Source organism: Cynocephalus volans, chromosome 8, assembly GCF_027409185.1.
Source record: "Cynocephalus volans isolate mCynVol1 chromosome 8, mCynVol1.pri, whole genome shotgun sequence".
In the NCBI taxonomy this organism is placed as follows: Eukaryota; Metazoa; Chordata; class Mammalia; order Dermoptera; family Cynocephalidae; genus Cynocephalus; species Cynocephalus volans.
Window position 1 is genome coordinate 57,126,935 of NC_084467.1, and position 23,774 is coordinate 57,150,708.

Genomic DNA, 23,774 nt, shown 5'->3' on the forward strand with positions numbered 1-23,774 from the left:
CATGAGGGAAAAATGCTTTATAATAGTCTATAAGGCCATACCTCATCTGTCCTCCAAGACCCCCAGTCCCACCCCGGTTGCCGCCCCTCTGATCTCGTCCCTGTCCCTCCCCTCCTGTCTCTGATCTCGTCCCTGTCCCTCCCCTCTTGTCTCCGATCTCATCTCTGTCCCTCCCCTCCTGTCTCTGATCTCGTCCCTGTCCCTCCCCTCTTGTCTCCGATCTCATCTCTGTCCCTCCCCTCCTGTCTCTGATCTTGTCTCTGTCCCTCCCCTCCTGTCTCTGATCTCATCTCTGTCCCTCCCCTCCTGTCTCTGATCTCGTCTCTGTCCCTCCCCTCCTGTCTCTGATCTCATCTCTGTCCCTCCCCTCCTGTCTCTGATCTTGTCCCTGTCCCTCCCCTCCTGTCTCTGATCTCGTCCCTGTCCCTCCCCTCTTGTCTCCGATCTCATCTCTGTCCCTCCCCTCCTGTCTCTGATCTCGTCCCTGTCCCTCCCCTCTTGTCTCCGATCTCATCTCTGTCCCTCCCCTCCTGTCTCTGATCTTGTCTCTGTCCCTCCCCTCCTGTCTCTGATCTCATCTCTGTCCCTCCCCTCCTGTCTCTGATCTCGTCTCTGTCCCTCCCCTCCTGTCTCTGATCTCGTCTCTGTCCCTCCCCTCCTGTCTCTGATCTCATCTCTGTCCCTCCCCTCCTGTCTCTGATCTCGTCCCTGTCCCTCCCCTCTTGTCTCCGATCTCATCTCTGTCCCTCCCCTCCTGTCTCTGATCTCGTCCCTGTCCCTCCCCTCTTGTCTCCGATCTCATCTCTGTCCCTCCCCTCCTGTCTCTGATCTCATCTCTGTCCCTCCCCTCCTGTCTCTGATCTTGTCTCTGTCCCTCCCCTCCTGTCTCTGATCTCATCTCTGTCCCTCCCCTCCTGTCTCTGATCTCGTCTCTGTCCCTCCCCTCCTGTCTCTGATCTCATCTCTGTCCCTCCCCTCCTGTCTCTGATCCTGTCCCTGTCCCTCCCCTCCTGCCTCTGATCTCGTCCCCGTCCCTCCCCTCCTGTCTCTGATCTCGTCTCTGTCCCTCCCCTCCTGTCTCTGATCTCATCTCTGTCCCTCCCCTCCTGTCTCTGATCTCGTCCCTGTCCCTCCCCTCTTGTCTCCGATCTCATCTCTGTCCCTCCCCTCCTGTCTCTGATCTCGTCCCTGTCCCTCCCCTCTTGTCTCCGATCTCATCTCTGTCCCTCCCCTCCTGTCTCTGATCTCATCTCTGTCCCTCCCCTCCTGTCTCCGATCTCTCTCTGTCCCTCCCCTCCTTGTCTCCGATCTCATCTCTGTCCCTCCCCTCCTGTCTCTGATCTCATCTCTGTCCCTCCCCTCCTGTCTCCGATCTCTCTCTGTCCCTCCCCTCCTGTCTCCGATCTCATCTCTGTCCCTCCCCTCCTGTCTCTGATCTCATCTCTGTCCCTCCCCTCCTGTCTCTGATCTGTCTCTGTCCCTCCCCTCCTGTCTCTGATCTCATCTCTGTCCCTCCCCTCCTGTCTCCGATCTTGTCTCTGTCCCTCCCCTCCTGTCTCTGATCTCATCTCTGTCCCTCCCCTCCTGTCTCTGATCTCATCTCTGTCCCTCCCCTCCTGTCTCTGATCTGTCTCTGTCCCTCCCCTCCTGTCTCTGATCTCATCTCTGTCCCTCCCCTCCTGTCTCCGATCTCATCTCTGTCCCTCCCCTCCTTATTCACTCAACTCTAGCCACACTGGCCTCATGGATGCTTCTCTTTCTTCACTCCAACCCCACCCACAACTCAAGGTCTTTTCGTTTGTTGCTCTTCTTGCCTTAGTGAAATCTTCTCCCAGATATCTACATGTCTTGTCCTCTCACTTCCTTCATGATATGATTCTTCAGCAAAATTATCAAAGAAACCTTCCCTGTCCACCCTACATAAAATAACAACTGTCAACAACCCACCCCTCTCGGTACTTACTCCTGACCTCACTGTCCCTGTATCCCTCATCTCTAACATCTTACATATTTTTTTCTGTTGTCCATTTTGTCTTTTCTCCCACTGCAATGTAAGCCACATGAGAGCTGGAGTTTGACTGTTTTGTTCATTGCTGTATCTTCAGCACCTAAAACAGGACCTGGCATGGAGTATGTAAGGTGCATTTGCCTGGCAAGTTGAGTGGAATCACCTAACATTTACAGAATGGTTACTTTGTGCTTCCCATTGTGCTAGACAGGAGATATATTGGTGGTAAAGGCGGATGACATGGGAAATAAGACTTGTGCATAAATATTATACAAAGGCCGCTATTGAAGAGGTGTAAATATGGTGTAACAGGAGTCAAGAAGCCCTTAATAACAGTGCTTTTTTTTTTTTAAATCCCAAGCAGTGGTATAGCAGCTTATCAATCCCCTGTAGGCCTGTCACATTACACGCCAGGGTTTCATCCATGTTCAGTTTCCCCAGCACACTATGACAGGCATGTAGGGCACTCTGCACCTGTGAGCCTGCTCTCCGTGGCCTTGGCATTCCAATGATGTGGCACTTGAGCCAAGTTAATATTAGTGCTTTTCCTATACTCTTCCAAATTAACTGAGTCTTTGACTTGTGGATATATAGGAAGTCTGTTTTCAATTATAATGCCATAAATAGTTGCAGTATATCCTGTATGCTGTTAGATGGGAGATCCAATATATTTCATTAAAATTTTGAGATCTGAAATTTATGAACAGATCATGAAGTGACGTTCTTCTATATTTAATTTCATCTCCATACAGTTAATTATTTGAATTGCTCTTTCTTTGTTATTAACTTTCAAAGAAATGACTCAGATTAATCACCAGAGGAAATAAAGCCATCCCTGGCACCAATTAGGAAAATGATGCAGAAAAAAACATTCGGTTTTGTTTTAGCCTGTATTTCCCCTTCATCCTGCGTCAAAGCCATTTGTTTTCAGAACATACATTGGAAATAAAAGCTCACTATCTTAAATTTTACGTACCGTGGAATATAATTCATTCAAATATAGTTGCCCCTTTTCCCTGAATATTCAGAGCACCTGTAACGGGTATTCTCACATCTGAGTCTTTCTCAGTAGCTCACAGGCAGAGAACTCCTTGACCTTTGCTACTGGTCAGGGAAACACATTTCTCATCATCAGTTCATATTTGAACAAACTTGTTGCAAAAAAAAAAAACTAGAAAGGGATGAATTCTCTAATGCCCCAGGAAAACTTAGGTTTCTCAGTTATATCCTATCCTCTTATCATCATATTTTAATTATTTATTCAATATCTGCCTCCCTGTTTAAACTAGAAATTTGTGCAAAGACCATGTTTATCGTACTTGTCGCTGCCCATTCTAGTGAATTACATAGTGCCTGGTATATTGTCTAGGTACCCCACATGTACATAATTGTTAAATGTATGAATTTATTTTTAAAACATTTTATTGATTTCCTAATCCATTCTGAGTTGTGTGTTATGTGTCTTCACCTTCCAAGAACATAAGACACAGTACTGGCTTTCACAATAGTTGATAAGCTATGCAAGAAACTACAACACGGTTTTCTAGAAAAGATCTGTATGTGTGTTCAAGGGAACCTAGAGAATGGAAAAATGAAGGAAGGCTGAATGAAGAAGATATTAAGGCAAGCTTCAGAAAGGCCTTCCTTTGAAATGGATCTTGTAATATAAAAAGTATTTTGCCTAGTACATAAGTCAGTGAAAGGGGACTATAAATAAAAAAGAGAAGCTGCATGTGCACAGAAGTATGCCCAAAAAGAGGGCTGTGGGCTTAGTTATCAAAGTGGTACATGGAAGTCACATTTTGTGGGAGGGATTCATTTCTGATGACTTCACATAATTTGAATTCACACATTCCTTGACCAAAATTGACCATTATTTCTGTTGACCAGCTAACGTGGTGCTGCCTGTGGCAGTCGGGAGAACCCAATTTATGTCACTGGGCCATTTGACTTTGAAATTTTGCCAATCTTCATAAATGTTTCATTTGTGCAGATTCACATGATTTCAGATTTTATTCATAAAGTAAGAGTTTGTTTATAGTTCTATATCACATTATTTTTAATTTCTGTTATTCAACTCTCATGAAATGTAGATACCTTGGATACTGATAGGAGCAATCATTAAAGTTAGAAAAAGATTCTCTTTTAGTGAATATAGAAAATATTAAATTTTTGTAAAGAAAATTTCAGATCAACTTAGACAATGGATGGATTAATGAATCAGCAAAGGCCTGACTCTGACAGTTAAGATGCAGAAATATATTTGAGGAGCCTCAGTGCATCTTATATTGGACTGTGTGGACACCTCCTCCTATCTTCTGCCCAACACCGTAAGCCCTTTGAAGGCAGGGGTTGTTTTGCCCAATTTTTAATTGCTTCCCTGCTCCAAGGAAAAAAACAAAAACCAAAAACCTTACATAGTTATAAGTTAATAAATTTTTGTTAACTCAATAAATGCTACCTCCTCCCCTCTCCATCTTGCTTTCAAAAGAGAAATGTTATCTCCTTCCAAGATACCACTTAGCTCTCATTTTGAGCAAACTGGAAAGGAAACTGAGATTTCCTACCAGTTAAAAAACATTTGAGCCACCACTGTTAAGGACAACGTACTGAGTGACGGGAGGTGCTGAAATCTAGTTTAACAAGTGATCTAACTGTTGTTCATTTTTAGAGCTGCCAAATAATATTCTGCATGCCAAATATTGACAAACATTAAGAGTAGACTCAGCTTGAGAGACTCCAAGCTAACCATCAATTCAGCACCAGTAAACAAAGAAGGTTAATGGAGCTAAAAGGTAGAAAAGGAAGACAGCAGCTTGCATCAAACTGGGAGATCAGTAATATTCTCCAGGAAAGAGAGAGGTGCAAACTTCCGAAAACCAGAATTCTTATTCAGAGCAGTGCAAAGTTGTGGATGAAACATCTGAATGAGACAGGGACACATGGCAACTTTAGGAAGCTCACCTGCCCTCCACCTCTACCCCAAACCCAGCTTTATCCATACAAGGCTATAGTAGTTACTCACGTAAGTTATTTTAAATGTGTATCAGGGACCACCTCACCTAAACCAGGTGTGTCTCATCACTCACAGAATTACGTGACTATGGAGCAAAACAGAGTCCCCTGTGCTCAGATGTGAACAGTTTTCATTTATTAACCTCAAGTTCCCTGGAAAGTACATTCCAGAACTTAGAGCTGAAGAAGTGGTACAAGAGTAAGTTATCCAGATGTATGCGGAAGTTGTAAAGAAGCTCACCCATTTTAAGGATTTGTTGTTTCCCAAAGAATAAACCTTTTAAGATTTCTGCTTCTAGCCAACGTGAAGCAATAGACTCCACCTTGTAATTTACCCTCCCACCTGAAACAGCTCAAAAATAGACAAAATATATGAAACAATGATTTGCAACACAGTGAACATAGGGCAAAAGACAGTGATCCCTGAGAGGTGAGGAGTGTCATACATCTGCTCCAACTTACTTTTTTGAGAGTTTCCAAGCATGGCATAGGCAGAACCGAGCAGACTCCCAGCAGCTGTTCATGGGCAAGTAGTCTCACTAGGGCACTCCACTACAACACTGGCTGAGGGAGGTGCCAGAGTAATAAACTAATGGCTGGTGGGTGATGCTGGCTACTATGCAGTGCCCAAGTTGGCAGTGGAGAAAGTACACACGTGGCAGAAGCCTGCAGCTGGAGAACCCACCTGCATGGCAGGATCTGGGCACTGGGGGAGCCCAGCCACTTGCACTACTTGAGGCACACACAAGCTTCCTGCACTAGATAAGCCCTGTGCATTGCAGGAACCTGCATAGCAAGCACACTGGAACAGAGAAGGACAACGCCTTCCTTCTGCAATGACTCTCTAGCGCCCTCTACTAACAAAATTTAACACGGTGCCTGTTGGCAAAGGAAAAATAAAAAATAAAGGGCTCGTTATTTTCTCAGAGTAGGCAGTAAAGGGTGAATTGGAACTGAGAGGCAATAAATTGATTTTATCTAAAAAATCAACGCAGTGATTCTAAGTTTTATCCAGAAATCGAAAGGACTTACAATAGACAAAATAACTGAAAAAGAACAAAGTTGGAGGACCAGCATTGATTTCAGAACTGCTATGAAGCTACAGTAATCAAGACAATGTGGTATTGGTTTAAAGATAGGCAAAACAGATTAATGGAATAGAGCAGTAAATCCAAAAATATACCTACACATATATGGACAACTGAATTTCAATAAAATTGTCAGGGCAATCCAGTGGAGAAAAGACAGCTTTTTCCCAACAAATGGTGCTGGAACAATTGGATATCCATATCCACACACATACAAAAATGAACTTAAGTCCATATTTTACATTGTGTACAAAAATTAACTAAAAATTGACCATAAAGTTAAACATAAAATAAAACTAAACTTTTAGAAGAAAATATAAGTGCAACTTTTGTGATCTTGCATTTGGCAAAGATTTGTTAGGACACCAAAAAAATAGCTGGATTACATACAACCCATAAAAGAATAAATTGATGAATTAAAAACTTCTGCTCTTCAAAGTTGCTCTTAAGAGAAAGAAACAAACAAGCTATAGATTGTGAAAAAAATCTCTGAAAATCATGTTTTTGAAAAATGATTTATATCCAGCCTATGTATAAAGAATTCCCAAAATTCAATAAGGGAAACGAAAACTCAATTTAAAAACTTGGCAGAGAATTTGAACATTAGGGATTACAGAAAAGCATGAGGAAACTTTTAGGGATGATGGATATGTTCATTATCTTGATTGTATTATGGTTTCACATCATACCATTTTATGGAATTTTATACTATAAATAAGTGCAGTTTATTGTATGTTAATTATACTAACATAAAGCCTTAAAAAATTATTCTTCCTTTTGAACTGTAATCCTATTGTGTTTATTTCTATGACTGTCTTACAGTTTTGACCAAATAGACAAGGGTTGTTTTTTTTTTTTTTCTGTTCAAATAGACAAGTTCATGGAATAAAGAACCATTAAAGTAGGAAGCAAGAACTCGACCTCATGAGTATATTAAAAAAAACATATTCAAGGCATTTTTTAAATAAAATTTTATTTTATCAGGTTACTCATAGAACAAAAATAAATTCCAGTAAAGTGTGATTACATCGTGCAATTTAATGTCTTCAGTTATGCTGCCAAAAATTCAGAAATCGAAGTCAGATAGAACCACCAGAGTAGATGATTCTAGTAGTGAAGTAAAACTGTAAACTTTTCTACAGAAAGGAAAAAGCTGCATTTTTCTTCTTATAGTTCAAAACACAGTCGACAAAATAGCCACTTTTTTTTAGGTGTGTTAAACCACTGAGGTCTCAGATAAGTTAGGAATTCTTTAGTAGTTGAGAGTAAAACTGTAAGAGTTTGCCTTTCATCTCTTCTGTTGTCTGACATTGTTACATAAATCTTTTCTTTCTCGTAGCTGTTTTGATTCACAGTGTATTGACCTGGCTTCCTCTCTCTCTCCTCTCCTGTGTTTTGATATGCCAGATGTATTGTTAAGATTACTGGAGAAATGGTGCTGTCCTTTCCTGCTGGCATCACCAGACACTTTGCCAACAACCCATCCCCAGCTGCTCTGACTTTTCGGGTGATAAATTTCAGCAGGTTAGAACACGTCCTGCCAAATCCCCAACTTCTCTGCTGGTAAATATGACTTTGCACAATTTTTTTAGAGATATGTGTGGCTTAGCACTTTGTACTTAGAGGACGGATGTACCTTAGCAAGAAGTAGCACTGTAGCAAAATTACCACTATTCAGGTGTGCTTGTATGTTCAGACACAGATCTTTACCAGCTGTCAAAGTTTTCTGTGTGTGATTGGGTGTGTATGTGTAGCTGTATATGCACATTTGTATTTTAATGACCAAGTATCCCAAGTAGTTAAGGAGACAGAGTAATAAAATCTGTATTAGTGACGATTTCTTCGTTGTCTGTTTTACTTGTTATCAGTAGATAGTGGATGAGGATGGTGGGCAATGAGGCCAGTAACAGGAATAAAATCCATTTATTGTATTAGCGTCTTTTTAAAATCAAATTCATGAGCTTGGAAACCTTTTTTATGAAATATATGACTTCATGTAATGGCAATTGTTTTGATGGAAATTTACATATATGACATCTACTTTCCTGTTATGAAAGGGGTTTGCTTGTAAAGGATATTCAGGAACAATTGTTAACCCAAGTATGAGACCAAAGAATTCTCCAGACATCTTGAGCATCTGAGAATTCTGTCTCTGTGTAAGCATTTGATTGGCAAAGCTTACTTGAATATTTATTAAAGAAATAATCATGGACATATTACTTAGCTTATTTGTTATTAAGCTCAGCAAATGCATTTCTTTTAAAATAGATCCCAATTATTCAGATCTACTTACTATGAATTAATGACATGTTGCTAGATATTAATTCCAAACCTCTGTTTTGGTATAGTGGGAGAGTATGACCTGCATAACTGACTAGAGCTGGACTCCTGACTCTTACTTATTAGCTGTGTGACCTTAAGCAAATTACTTAATTTCCCTGACTCTCTGTTAGTGTAGTGACAGCTTCCTTGTGTAGTGACAGCTCTGGAAGCTTGGGGTAACTTAGACACTTTCAAATAAAAAAAGTTTGGACAGCCCTTATCAGCATCCTTAGCTCAGCTTGACCAGGGGCAACCAACATCTCATGGGCCAGGAGTTTTTTGCATCCCCTTCCTCTATTCCCAGAGCCAGAGAGCTTTGCTTTGCCCTCAATAACCTTATATCAGGGCACAACAGGACCTCACGGGTCATGCTGAGACTTGGCCATACCCTCCTAACAAAGGCAGTTTTAAGGCCCTAATATTTCTTGACTCAGCTTTTTTGATTTGTTTGCCTTCTAGAGGCTGAATCATAGCAAATTACTTTTGATCCGCCTTTATCATTTTTTCACTTTATCATCCTTCTCCTTTCTCAACCTCTAATTTTCTCTTTTTATAAGTTTGCTCATCTTTAAAAATGAGGATAATAACTTTTCCTTTACAGGGTAGATTTCAGTGAAGTAGTTTATAGTGTATCAAGCAGAGTGCCTAGCACATGCTGGGTGCTCAAGAAATTGTAGCTACTATGATGTTATATAGAATGTTCTGAAAGTGAAGTGTCAGTAAACGAGTTGTGTGTTAAGTTTCTGAATCACTCGGGGCCTCAGTTTCCTTATTATGTGGGAAGTGAGCAGATGCTTTGTACACTTTTGCCTGATTCTTTTTATCACTGAGACAAGTATTTGCAAGAGAGATAGGGTGAGTAGTCTGTGGAAAGGCCTCTGAGCAAAGCTAAGGACTCTCATAGGGATATAAAACTTAAGTTTGTCAAGAATGCATTCTGCTTTTCTGTTGTAACTACCATGATTATTGTCATTGAACTCCAGGCTGATCTTCTAAGTGAAGTGACATTTTTTTATTATTTTAATGCTCTTGGATAAAACATGGTAAATATTGAAAAGATAGCATGGTCATTTTAGTAACACTCTTTTCTCCTTAGTTGGTGATAAAGACTGTGTTTACGTTTGGCCAAGTACTTAACTGGATAATTTCTGAGAACTGCTGGTTCAAGTCAAAAGGAAATCAATGTATTCAGCTCCTTGATTGCATTAAATCAGACGACCTGGTGGTGACGTAGAAAGGGCTATTAAGTTTGGGTTAATAAATAATTCACTCTTCAAAGCAACCAATTATCATCATGATTGGTCAATATTCTTGGGTACTCACTGATATTTATAGCAATACAATAGTTTCTTCCTATGGGTATTAATCTATTAACATAATACTATTCAGAACTGAATTTGTAATAAAACTACACTACCGTTAATGATATAATCTCTACCAATTGTCAAAGGTGGATATAGAAATTAGATCACAATTTGCTAAGATGCTACTAAATCATTTTTTCTTCCCAATTGAATAGTGATAATACACAAAGTGATGCCAATACCAAGGAATTCTGGGTAAACATGCCAAATTTGATGACTCACCTAAAGAAAGTGTCTGAACAAAAACCCCAGGCTACGTATTATAATGTGGACATGCTCAAATACCAGGTAAGCCTATTAGTAAGGTCAGGGTGTTTTTATCACATTACAGATTTATATTTTAAAGTACATAATATTAAGTAAAAGTAATGTTTCTTTTAGTATTATTTAAAACTATAAATTATAAGAAAATAGAAACCTTAAAGGACTAGTTAGAAATAGTGACAAAAATATTTCATACCTATCCTTATTAGTTTAAACTTACAAGTAAAAAATTTATTAAAAATTAGAGTCGCATGTCATAAAAATGAAGTTGTAGGAAATTACATTAATTAACAGTATAAGAATTGATAAAGTAGATCACTGTCGTTTTGTCAACAGCATCACTGTACTCTTATTTAAAACGATTAACTATAAGCAATCTGTTTCTTTTTTTCTTAGTGTGATAGTCCTATGAAACAGTTCTAACAAACATGTTAAGAAATAATTAAACATAGGGCTGGCCTGTGGCTCACTCGGGAGAGTGTGGTGCTGAGAACACCAAGGTCCCGGGTTAGGATCCTATATAGAGATGGCCAGTTAGCTCACTGGTTGAGCGTGGTGCTGACAACACCAAGTCAAGGGTTAAGATCCCCTTACCGGTCATCTTTAAAAAAAAAAAAAAGAAAGAAAGAATTAAAGATCAAAAGAATGCTTGATAAGACACAATACAGTATATGAGAACTTTCCATTTGTGTCTAGGATTGCTCTTACCCCAAATTATTATTGATCTAGTAAATAAGCCTCTTCAAACTAGGATTCTATAAATAGAAGTCTTTATATTAATGTACCCAAATTCATTAATTCTTTCTTTTGTGTTTAATGCTTTTTTCTATCTTCTTTATGAGATGTTCTTCTTATAAGAAATCATGAAAATATTCTTCTATGTTATCTTCTAAAAGCTTAAGAATTTCTCACATGTAGATCTAAAACAGTAAAACAATGATTTCTGTGTAAAAAAATTAGAATTCTATAGTGCCTCGTTGAGTCTTCCATTGATTCCCAGTCACTTGAACTCCTAGATTATTTTTAATGTATTGTCATTTTTGTGATTAAATATGCTTAGATTATTTTTCTTAGGATGAAAAATTTGTACTTCAACAAAAATCAGTAAATGTCAAACACGACTGCACTTTTCAATTGCCAGGAAACTTGTAAACAAGTGCTGGTTCTGGACTGCTGTTAAAAAGAAATACATACATCAGCTGGGTCCTGAGACTCCCAGAGATTTCTATTTAATTGTCTCAGGATGAGACCCAGATATCGTATTTTTGATGTCCCCCAAGTTATTCTAATGCACCATAAGGGTTGAAAAACATTTATTTAATTGTTGCATGGAAACTATTGAAAGTGAAATATTTATGTAATAGTATATTTATAAAAAAGCAAACAAATGCAATGTTTTTCCTTTGAGAATAGTATCATCTAAGCTTTGGACATTATTGATAATACCAACAAACATATGATATGACATATATCATCACTTTTATAACTAAAGTATAATAGAAAATGTATTTTATTTAACTTTTTTGCCCCAAAATATTTAAGTATGTTTAGTGACTGCTATAAGCTTGCGGAAAAAATGAAAAGCAGTAAGATAGGGAAACTCCAAATGTACTTTTTCGCTGAATGAAAAGGTAAATTTCAAGGTACATACATGGCTCTCATACCCAAAGTGTGAAAATAAACTGTAGTTATTTCCTTCATGAACTCTGATTACAAACATTGCATCCACATTTTCAGTTTAGGACAAAAAAATTTTTTTGAAACTCTTCAGTTCTGTGCAGTGTTTATAGTTTCCATATTTGTTAAGTAAACCTAGAAAGTAGACAGAATTCACCTATTACAATATTAGCTTTGTGTAAAGTATTAGAGTGTAGGCAAGAGATCAAATTCTGGAATTAAATAGGCTTTCTACCGGTCACTGACCTTGGGCACTTAATTTCCCAGACCCTCAGTTCCCTCATCTGCAAATGAGGGTAATAAAGACACCTACTTAGACATTTTACAGGCCATTGTAAGGAGCTAATAGCCTAATATATTTCAAAGTATTTCGTGAAATGTAAGTAGCTCTAGACCTGTCATTTTATTTTCCAGTGTGTTCTGAGGAATCCCCTCTGCTGTTATTTAGTTGTGCTTTTGTTCTCTTTCAGCAATGGAAGGAACTCTGGGAGGTGGGGGTGGGGAGCACAACTATCATTTTGTGCGACTGTTCTCAAATTGCAGCATGTTTAGTTTCTGGCCACCAGTAATATCCCCCAGAAATTGGGAAAACAAAAACACCTTCATATATCCAAAAAGCACCTCCCCAGGTAGAGGAACTATTATCGAGTTGAAAACTACTGCTGAGGATGGAGTGCAGAAAAAGAGGTGGTGGAGGAGATTCTGATCTGCTTCTGATCTACTTGAGATAATAGATTTCTAAATAAAAGTTCATTAGCAGAAAGGATTGAGCTGCTGACAATATTTAAAGTTTAAAAACTATTATAATAGCTAGCTAGCTAAAATTGTCATCAAAAGCCATATCTTTTATTTTATAGAAGAACCTATTTCTGGGCTTGTTTCTGCAATAGCCACTCCTGCCTTGTGATCAATCCCCCTTCATGACCCTTCCCCATGGTTTCTATATGTGAAGGCATTTCCAGGAGAGTTGTTTATATTCTTGAAAATAAGCAAAACTCATACTTCATGAATAAAAATCCAAGGGCAAAGACACCACCCACACAGTGCCTGCAGTGTGCATGTACTTATAAGAGGAGAATCTTCTAGAAATCTATTCACCATCACAATAAACAGCAGAGAAATTATAACATTGTGAATTTTTCACTGTGGACCCATAATTCAAATCGATATTGTCTTTAGATAAGACAAATTTTTGTTGATTCTTCAAACCTGGCTTTTTCTTGGTGGGATAAACTCACAATTAATTCTAACTAGAATCAACAGTAGAATGTAGCCCTCGCAGTTAGAAGACCTGGGTTCAAGTCCTGACTTTGGAAAATCCCAGAAGAGTAATAATAACTTGCTTTGTCTAACTCACTGGTTTGTTGTGAAAAGCAAATGTGGTAAGGACAAAAATAGGTAACATTTATTAAAATGTTGATTCCATATTATGTGTGAGTCTCTGTGCTGAATGTTTCACATAAAACGTCTTCTTCAGTCTTCACAACAACACTATGGATAAATATTATTGTTATAATTTCTATTTGGCAGATGAGTAAGTAACTGAGACTCAGAGAGGTTTAATGATTTGTCCAAGGTCACTCAGCTCATAAGTGGCAGAATCAGATCTCGCAAGCCATGACTGTCTAGCTTCATGTCCTCAGCACCTAACCAGTTTGCTATTCCATTTTTCTAAGTGACACAAAGTGCATTGTAACTCTAAAGTGCTATAGAAATTTTAGTAGTTGATCCTGTGTTTTTAATATTTAACAGTTTACTTGAAGCACGCATCTCTCTCTTATATGGCCCCCTTCACAGTGCTTTTCACTGAGAACTCATTTGCGAGCAGCATAAACAACATTATGACAATTTGATATCTAAGAACATTCCTGTAAGAGGTAGTCACAGCTTCTGGATTTGTTTCAGATTAACAGTCTATGCTTAAATATTCTCTTCCCTGTCATTTGGCAAGGTGTCTGCCCAGGGCATTCAGTCCACACCTCTGAACCTGGCAGTGAATTGGCGATGTGAGCCTGCGAGCACTGACCTGCGCATAGATTACAAATACAATACTGATGCAATGACAACCGCTGTGGCCCTCAACAATGTGCAGTTCCTGGTCCCCATAGATGGGGGCGTAACCAAGCTCCAGGCTGTGCTGCCACCAGCAGTCTGGTAAGAAGCTCCCAGTCCCCTTTTCTCTTCACCAAAGTGCTCCTTCTGGATGAAGGGGTCACAACTTCTTAGCATTTGTGTTTCCTCTAGGAGATGACAACAGGCATGTGGATTAGGGTTCAGGGCAGGAAACAGAAACTGCTGTAGCTATTTTAAGCAGAAAATAATTTAACACAGGGATTTCAATGCTTATACAATAGTGGAAGTTCTAGAGGAACAGGCTTTAGGCTGGATCTCCAAGAATGTTTCCCAGAACACTGCAGAAATGGCCCTCTCAGGGAGCTTTTACCTCTGCCACAAAGGGGGGATAGGAGAGAAATTAGAAGGCTACCAGTGGAACCCACCACTGTGACTCTGACTCAAGGATCAGAAAGCTTCTGTTGGCACCTCCTTAACTGCTTCTCAACACTCACAAAACTGAAGACTACAGTGCTCCTTTGTTAGAAGATCCCCACATCTCAGTTAGGTCACTGTTCAGAGGAAAACAAGCAAGAAACCAGCAGGGGAGGACCTCTACCTGCCTGCCTTCTTCCCAGTCTCAAACCGTGCACGTAATTAATGGAACCCAGTTTGCATCTAGGACCCTAACTACAAGGGAGTCTGGGAAATGTAGTGTTTCATTTTCTAGCCTCTGGACTATAAAAAGGAACACTAGAGAAAGTATGGGACTAGAAATTGAACAGATACTAAGCGTCAATAGAGTCTGTTATAAAGGACTTGTTCTAGGAAGAACACTCCGGTTTTTCCATAAGGACCATCAGAAGCCAAAAGTAGAACATTTTTTTAAAAAGAATGTCAGCCAGATCACTGTTTCAATTTAAATTATCCAAATTACTTGATGAACTAACACTTTCCATGTATTATTTCAGTAGACATGTTCAAAAAAATTTTTTTAACTCTTCATTGTCCTCTAAATGTTTATCTCACAGTGTTGTAGCCAGTTACAAGGACAGGGAAAAGAGAATTTATGTATGGTAGATAGATATATAATTTTTAAATTGTAGCTAAACTTTCAAAGATTCATTTTTAAAAATTAATACAGGTTGAGAATCCCAAATCTGAAAATTTGAAATCTACAATGCTCCAAAATCTGAAACTTTTTGAGCACCAGCATGACACTCAAAGAAAATGCTCACTGGGGCATTTTGGATTTCAGATTTCCAGATTAGAGATGGTCAACTGCACATGCAATGCAAAAATTACAAAATCTGAAAAAAATCAGAAATCTGAAACACTTCTAGTCCCAAGCATGTTGGTAAGGGTTACTCAACCTGTGCTTTTTGGAAAAAATATGGCATCCATTAAACAAAGACTCTCACCTATGCAAAAGCCTTTCACCGATTTTATTTTTAGGAATGCTGAACAACAAAGAATATTGTGGAAGATTCCTGATATCTCTCAGAAGTCAGAAAATGGAGGTAATATAATCACAGGCTTATTTTATTTAATATGTAAAGCAGAAATAACTTTTAAGTTATTAATAACTTAAATATTAATCAAAATTCATATAGCACTAAAAACAAGCAGAATATTTCACTGTATTTTTGCATTTACTTATTTCAATCTATAAAAACAAATAATTCCTCATGAATCCTCCTCTTCCCCTTTTCTACCAAGACTCCACATCAAACAGATCATCTTTACACAGAGAAAAACTCTTAAGGAAGCATATTTTCATCCTGTACCAGATCCCATGCTCCCCGATTAGATCATTTTTTTGCTTTCTTCCAATATTAATCATAGGTTGGAAATCATGGCTTTCCAAGTAGCATTTCACTGAAGTACATTTTTACCAGTGTACAAATAGAGTTACTCATAATATTCAATGATAAATTTTATTCATCACTATTTTGTCACTAAAGCATATTCTGTTTCCTAGTAAATCTGACTTTGTATGTTAACTTTTGAATACAGTTTGCAAAATTATACCCGGAATGTTGCATTGACTCTTACCTTGCAATAATGCTCTTTTTTTTAGGAGTGGGTTCTTTATTGGCAAGATTTCAGTTATCTGAAGGCCCAAGCAAACCTTCCCCGTTGGTTGTGCAGTTCACAAGTGAAGGAAGCACTCTTTCTGGCTGTGACATTGAACTTGTTGGAGCAGGGTATCGATTTTCACTCATCAAGAAAAGGTTTGCTGCAGGTGAGTGGGCATCTTGAGTTTTATTTGCAAAAATAATGTTGCCTTAGCTACTCTCCCTTCAAAAGGAATAGGTTGTGATTTTCTCTTCTTCCTCCTCCTCTGCCCAACTCTGAACCCCCAGACCAATTAGAAAACAAACTAATTGTTGAATGAAGTTAAAAATAGAACAATGAACTGGAAATCAAAAAACAGGAAGGCCCTGGCTACTTATTCTGGCGTGTTTCTTATGTGGGACTGACCAGTGGTTCCTATTATATAAATGTGTTTACTGAGGTTCATGGAGTAAATCCTACTTTCGCTATATTGACAAACAAGATCAATGCTGTTTGCTTTTGAATTTATCTTCCACCTGAAAACTTTTTGTTCTCTAACGGACTTCATAGATTTTAGACTTGTCAGGCTTAGCTGAGATCTGGGAGGATCTGTTTTTCACTTTAGTAACAACCTTAAAGAATCTAGATGACAGATCAGAACTGGTTACCCATGAGATGAACGTAGCCATGAGACAGGTCTTATTTGCTGCAAATAGCAGTTTTTTGTTGTTGTTGTTGTTTTTATTGAAGGAGGGGGATTCTCCGATATTAGGGTAATTATACTTGCCAGTGAGATTTGCTGAGATAAATCCTGGGTTTTATGCCTGTTGTACTGATGTAATTATTAATTATACCCCTTTCACTCTCAAAAATGATCCCAGTAGGAATATAGATAGCATGAACACTCTTCCTAAAATAATTTGGATTCTCATATCCAGGGAAAGAATCTCCCAACCTATTCTGGGCAAAATCTAAACCTCCGCAAATTGTTGATCTATGGAAATGTGAAAAGGCTTATCCAGAAAATTGGAAACTTAAAAAACTTTATGTATTTTATATTAGTATTGCACCCATAAATTATGCAGTGTTCAGCTCCCAGGGATAGGGCAGGAGAAATAGAAATGTTACCCATATAATAATCCCTTTATTTTACTAACAGATAACCTATTGATATGTTGTTTTGTTTTGCAGGAAAGTACTTGGCAGATAACTAATAAAATCTTATGCAAGGATTTGGAGGATTCATATAATGGAGAACTGTTGTATGAGAAACAGGTTTTAATTTGGTTTGATGAAAACAAACCAATATCTGCACTTGGGATATATCAGCTGGAAAGTCAATGACTTTCAGTGTTGATTTCTCCCCCACAATACCATGATGAGAAGTCCTACAGTATTTACTTATAGGTGTAATATTGTTAATGGTTTTAAAATGCATTATTGTATTTGTAAATTGTACTCTCATTCCAGTAAGGCAGTTAGACACTTGAGTTCTAGCATTTTACCATTCCTGAAATGGATGTAATTTAAACTGTGGTATGTAAATTTAATAGTAGTACTGTTGAATGGCACAATGCTTACAGAGGTAGATTGCATTTTGTCAATATATAAAATTTAAATATAATATTGATAGCTGTCATAAAGGGGGTGCCACATATAAAGAAACTTAAATGGAACTAGAAGAAAAAAAAAAACACTTTTCTTCAGTCCTTAGTATGTTTTACTCTAGTGCTAAATAAAACTTCTATCTTCAAATGTTTAGTGTTAAATTCAGAAAATATTTCAGAAAAAAATTCTATGGTTACAGCATATTCAAAGAAAAGCATTAATTACCACTTTTTAAAAAGCTTTTTTTTCAAACTGCAAATTTCATAAAAATGCAAACTGTGTAAACAGGGCCTCTTATTTTTATAACTTGTGTAAAAAGGGAAATCAATTCATATTTAAAGTTTAAGTATATTAAATTATAATCAAGAGTAAAGAAGATGTTGACATCTTAACTATTTCCCTCTCTCTCTCTACAGTTTAGCAAATGTGGAGACTGCTAAATAATCAGTCTGACTAAAGCAAAAATTGTGATTTTAAGATTTCAAGACTTTCCGTAGTTGAACTGGTTAACAACTTTACACATTACTCCAAACAGATGGTCTCTCTCATCCAGCATGGGGTAATGAAACCTCATGTCCTGCTCTTTTCCCCTAGGAATCAGAACATTGAGACTAGGAATCTCAGAAAAAAATTTTAGTTTCCATGTTCAGATCCAGAAGGAGAATTTTAAACATCATCATTTATATCATTTGGGAAGAAATCAAAAAACTCCATAAATGAAATTTTGTTTATATTATTGTGCAATAAGCTTCCTTTTGGATAATTAAGATTCACTGTATAAAACTGTAAATCTTTGCCATTCTTGAGGAATCAAGAGGAGAGTTACCAAAAATTCATGTCATTTCATTGTTGGAAGGTATAGTAAAAACCATAATTACTCAGTCTGGCCCCACAGTATGAGAATTCAGAGAGAAGAACATATTCAGGAGTGCTAGTTGTAAAACCTTCTCTCATTAAGATCTGAGAATACTAGTCTTCCTTTAAGTCATAGAACTTATTTTAAACACAAACCAATTCCTATTCTAGGTTATACTACTAAATAATTATAATTATTAAGCTGTTATACTTATCATTAGTTGCTAAATTTAATTTTATATCCACTCAAATTTGACAAAGAATCTTTAGCCCCTTCAAATTTTAGAATCAAATTAAAATTTTTAAGTCTTACTTTTAAAATGAGATTGTAACTGGCAATTGTTTGTAGTGGAACTTTTAAAAATAATATTTGTACTCCTTAATCAGTGCTTGCTACCAAGAAAATGTTCGAAATTATCTGTTTTACCTTAGCAGAATTCTTCCTATTCAAACAAACTCTCAGTTGGCTCTCCAAAGCAGTCTGGTGTTGAAATTTTTTTTAACAAACTGATTAATGTTAAGTAAACACACTCAATTTGATTTTGAAACCAAAATAAAAAATGCAAAATTTTAAATCCCAGGAAACACGGGGAAGTTTAGAACACTAAAACCAATGGAGAGTAATCAGCAGAAAATTGAGAATTATCCAGCATATGAATATAAAAATGTGTTTTTAAGTAATGAGTTCATGAAAAACCATATTGACTATTAACACAAAGCATATTAAAAATGTGTAAATATTTTTCATTCTCATGTCTCTTTATATTTTATTTTATATAGATCTAGACTGAATTAGTAATTAAACACAAGGGGGTTTTTCCCCCGCAAGGAATAATTTTGTTGATATTGTAAAAATGTAATTAAAAACATAAGTTACAATAATTTCTGACATTATCCAAATGTTTTCAGGAACTAAATTTGAAACTATAAAGAAATCCTATGATCCCTTCATTGGTCTTTATGAAACAGAAAGGGAGTCATTGATTTCAAAATTTTGAAACCTTAAATAACCAGAACCTCAATAGAGAATTACCACTTCTCCCTTCAAAAAAGAGATCAAATAAGAACACAGTAAGTTCATATCAGGGATTTAGATTTTGATGTTTTTTAATCTTGTAAGTTATAATCTCCTGTTATAACTATATCCACAGTACTGTAGAATAAGAATTCATCTTTTAAAAAATGATCCTAGACAATGCAAGAGTCTCAGTTATCAAAAATACATTAAGCCAGATTCACTGTTGGTTCCTAAGTAAGAACAAAATGGGCTACTACGTATTAAGACAATTTTCAGTATCAGGAGTTAAATTTTTTTAAAAAGGGTTCTAGTTAACCAGAACACCATTTTCTCAGCATTATGTTTAAAAAAGGTTCTGCTCTAGCAAGACAGAAAATATGAATGATACTGCTTTATTTTGGCAACATGAAAAGTATGTTTTTCTTTTCAAATAAAATTCCATATTTTCATGAAATTTTTAAAAATAGATTCTTATTAAGAATTAGTCTGAATTTTATCATAATTGGAATTTATAATTCCTAAGAATTAAATTTTAAATTATTTTTAAAGTTATATTCTTCTCTACACCTACAGCCAAAATAAAAATTCACTATATGGTATTTGGGAATATACTTAGCCTATAAAGAAAGAATGTTCACATTTCAGATGGTTTTGAGAGGATAGGAATCCCTCAGAAAGCCAAACTACAGATATTCTTCTCTTTTTTTATGTTTTTACTGCATCTCAACCTGCAAAGTGTATGAGCCATAGTTACACATATGTATTTCCATTTCCAAATCTTTTCAAAGAAGCAGATAACTACATTAGCTCTATCGCTAACTCCTGCTGAGTCACTTGTGGACAAGTTGCCGCCCTTGTCAATTCCCCATTTTTAGAATGAGGGGTTGGGATTTCCAGTGATTTTCAAGCTTTTCTTAATGGCAGGACTTTTTTCTAATAAAATTGTACACGAAATCCTGTTAGGTAGAACAGCTTAAAGTAATGAAGGAGTTTCTCCAGCAGTTTAAATCTGGGCTCCCCAGGTCACCTTTAAACGCCACAACACACAAGTAATCTCTAAAGTGTCTTCCAACTCTGAAGTTCCATGATTCTGCTTTACTCAGACTAACCACCTCTTGAGGCTTTATGAGGAAACTTGTCCAATCACAGTAATTGGCTGATACACACTAAAAATTGATATGTACTTGAGTGCTTACCATGTACCACCCACTAGCGATATTAGCTCTTTAATCCTTTATCAATCCAAAAATTGTAGGTATTCTTTTTAATTCCTGTTTTTAAAATCGTGACATTGAGGCTTAGATTAATTAATTTGCCTAAAATGACACTGCAGCTAAATTAACCCAGTTACATTGACTGCAGAAAGAGTGCCTTGCTCTGTTTTGCTTTGTCCATTCTGGGGGGAAAAAACCATTTGTTTTATTTTACTATACATATTCCTTTTGATTGCCAAGGTAAAAGACAATACAAAAAACTAGTATCAAAATAAGGATAATTCCAAAAGAAACTCATTGAAAAAGAATCAGTGTTTCTCAAAGTATGATTTTTGGACCACTTGTATTATCACATTAAAAGAGGGCAATGATTTTGACTTAGTCAACACTATATCTCCAGAGCCTAGAAGATAATAGACATCAGTAAATTTGTATTGGATGAATAAATCTCTAGGGATGGGATTTGGGAATATGTATTTTTGATAAGCATTTAAAATTTGAGAACCACTGCCCTAGTAGATCTCTAAGGTCCTTTTTAGTTCTGACATTATATCAGATTTTAAGCATTAAATTCTAAGTTGAATACCATTTTTCTAGTCAGTTTATTTTTTGGTCAGTTCATCCAACTTCCTCTGATCTTAAGAAAAGTTTTTTTTTTTTTTTTCAAGGAAAATCCCTATCTTTTCCTTGGAGTTCTTGTGTTACACTCTCTCAATCTCAAAGTAGCCTGAAGTGCATTCTCTCATTTTCATATTTCTGTCCTCTTCAATGTCTTAAAAAACTTGAAGTAGTACAGAGGTTGCAAGCTGTCACTCATTCCAAATACAAAGTCCTAATAAATGTCCCCTTCCTTGCAAGGGACACTCAGACGTCTAAATTGTGAGTAGACCCTATTTACTATTTATTTTGTAGGCTTTTGACTTTACAAGTGTGGATTACCCTCATTCCAAAAGAGTTGCACCAAACATTTTGATTTTTGCATTTTTCAAAATAATCATAGACTGTCAAAGTTGAATGATACAGTAAAAAACCCAGGTACCTACTAAAGAGATGAGTGTGTGTGTACGTGTTTGTGTTTAAGCTTTCTCTTTCCCTAAAGATTATGCATTTGAGCAAATTCCCATTCAGTCTAAATGTACTCATTTTGCCCCATGGTTTTCTGATCAGCAATTTTTTTTAAAAATGAAAGTATGATTTTTAATAATATCAAAATGAGAGTGATCTCTAAGTATAGCTTTAAAAGTTAATATAATATAAGTAAATATGATGTTTCTGTGAAATGAGTCAAATAAAATTGTTGATATGAGTGAACAAACCAATCCATGTTACATTGATTCAAGAGATGTTTCTTATTACCCTCCTCATCACCCTTTACTGTATGCGCTTCTTTCTTGAGGCTTTTTTGTATTTTTCCTGCTTCTTTAGTTTTTGTTTTGTTTTGTTTTTGTGTTATTTTGTTTGTTTTTTGTTTTGACAAACAGTATCTAAATGCTGTCCTCTCTCGTTTATTAAATACTCATGTGGCTATCATTACATTACCTTTTGTCCATGGAATGCATGGAGTAAAAATGAAATAGGGTACACTGCTTATGTCTCCAAATAGAAAAACAAACAAACAACAGCAAAATACTTGCCTTTCTCTTGAGTCATTGCTTTCATGTTTGTCATCTTCTGCAGGCTAAAGTTGCATTTTTAATATCTAATTGAAATCTAAATATCCTCTCAAAAGAATGTCAAATTTTAGGGTCTGCTGAATTAACCATGGTGAGACCTCTTGATTGGCCCTCATGTTTAATTTTGGTTTCTATCCTACATGGATATTCCTATGAGGAAAAGGTGCCTCTTTGTTGACGTTCACCATGGGAATAGTAATTTGTTCTCTAGGTTTAACTTCTGAAGTTATTTTTCCTTTGATTTATAGTATTTCTGATTGCCACCTTCTATCCCTAGAGTAATATATTGCTTGTCCTAAATAGATCTTTAACCTTGTAAGAAAAGATGTTTCAACCAAAAGCAAATATATTTAAAAATGTTCCTTAATGTTTTAAAGAAAGGAAGTAAAGTATATTTGGACTGCATTCACCAATGTTCCACTATTTTCCAAATTGTGCTCAGGTCTACTAGTTCTTGCAAGTGTTCATTGTGGTTTGAGAACAAATGATTCTATATCATATTCCTCATTCCTTGAACATTGAATAAATGTTAGTGTTTTTAATGAAGCTTAAGAAAGTTATTGGATCAGGAAAAAAACTATTTTTTCTAAGCACACCTTAAAAAAGCTTAGGAAATGTTTTCTTTTAACTGTAGTTATAACTCTTTCAATAACTGCAAATAATATAACCAAGAATGCTTTGAAAAGATTCTTTTGCGATTTGTTTTAACTTTTAGGGAATTCCTGCCATTCCAAATAAATTATTATCTGTTTTAAATTTTACTCATACCTGTTAATGAATTTAACTATACCATCTAAAATATTCAAAACAAAACAATGAAATTATTTTAACTTTTTAAGAATTACTTTTAAGACCTGCACCTATGACCAGCACATCAGGCCCCTATCTGTTGAAGATGTTCCAAATTCTTTGCAGTATGGAATTAATGTTAGTGAACAATCTTCGGTGATGTTTCATTAAACAGCTTTAAGAATCATGATAGATCGATGCTGACAGTATTTTTACATAAGCTTGTTAGAAATTATATGAAAAACATTTAGCACCATTTAGCATAGATTTTACAGGATTCTACACTCTTTTAATGAGCATTTCACAGTTCTTTTTTGCTTTGCTTTATTTTGCAAATCAGCTGTTTTTACGCAAAATCAACAATGTTTCTTTAAAAAATTCATGGATAAATTGTTATCAGATGGAAAAGAGTAAAGCTGAATCACTTTACATCTCTAAATATAGTTTAATTCCTAATCCATTCAGAGTTTGTGAATCAGCCTGATAGATCATAAGCTATTTATGACTTTAAAATGTTCCATTGAATGAGTATAACATGGAAATGTTAATTCCATCTCATTCATTTGGTTTTATATTACTTTATTGATTTTTTTCCTGAAAAAACAAATGCTTAATGTTATTCATACAACATATCTTTAAACTATTTTAAATAATACATCAACTGACTATCACAGGGATCACTGTCCCCAGATCCAAAGCCAGGTTTTTTATTATTATTATTATTATGAGTTGCTAGGATAATTCTTATAGCTATGTTGATTTTGCCGGT

At 36.4% G+C, this 23,774-nt stretch overlaps 1 protein-coding gene across 1 annotated transcript in view; it reads left to right on the plus strand.

The window, feature by feature from the left end:
• The window catches only part of SGIP1 (SH3GL interacting endocytic adaptor 1), a 181,322-nt gene extending 164,260 nt beyond the window's left edge, over positions 1-17,062 (plus strand). Inside the window, exons 20-25 of the mRNA XM_063105768.1 lie at positions 7,519-7,674; positions 9,953-10,085; positions 13,690-13,892; positions 15,246-15,310; positions 15,871-16,035; positions 17,040-17,062. Of these exons, the coding sequence (XP_062961838.1) occupies positions 7,519-7,674; positions 9,953-10,085; positions 13,690-13,892; positions 15,246-15,310; positions 15,871-16,035; positions 17,040-17,062 (745 nt within the window). The remainder of the gene's footprint in view (positions 1-7,518; positions 7,675-9,952; positions 10,086-13,689; positions 13,893-15,245; positions 15,311-15,870; positions 16,036-17,039) is intronic.
• The last annotated feature ends 6,712 nt before the right edge of the window (positions 17,063-23,774 follow it).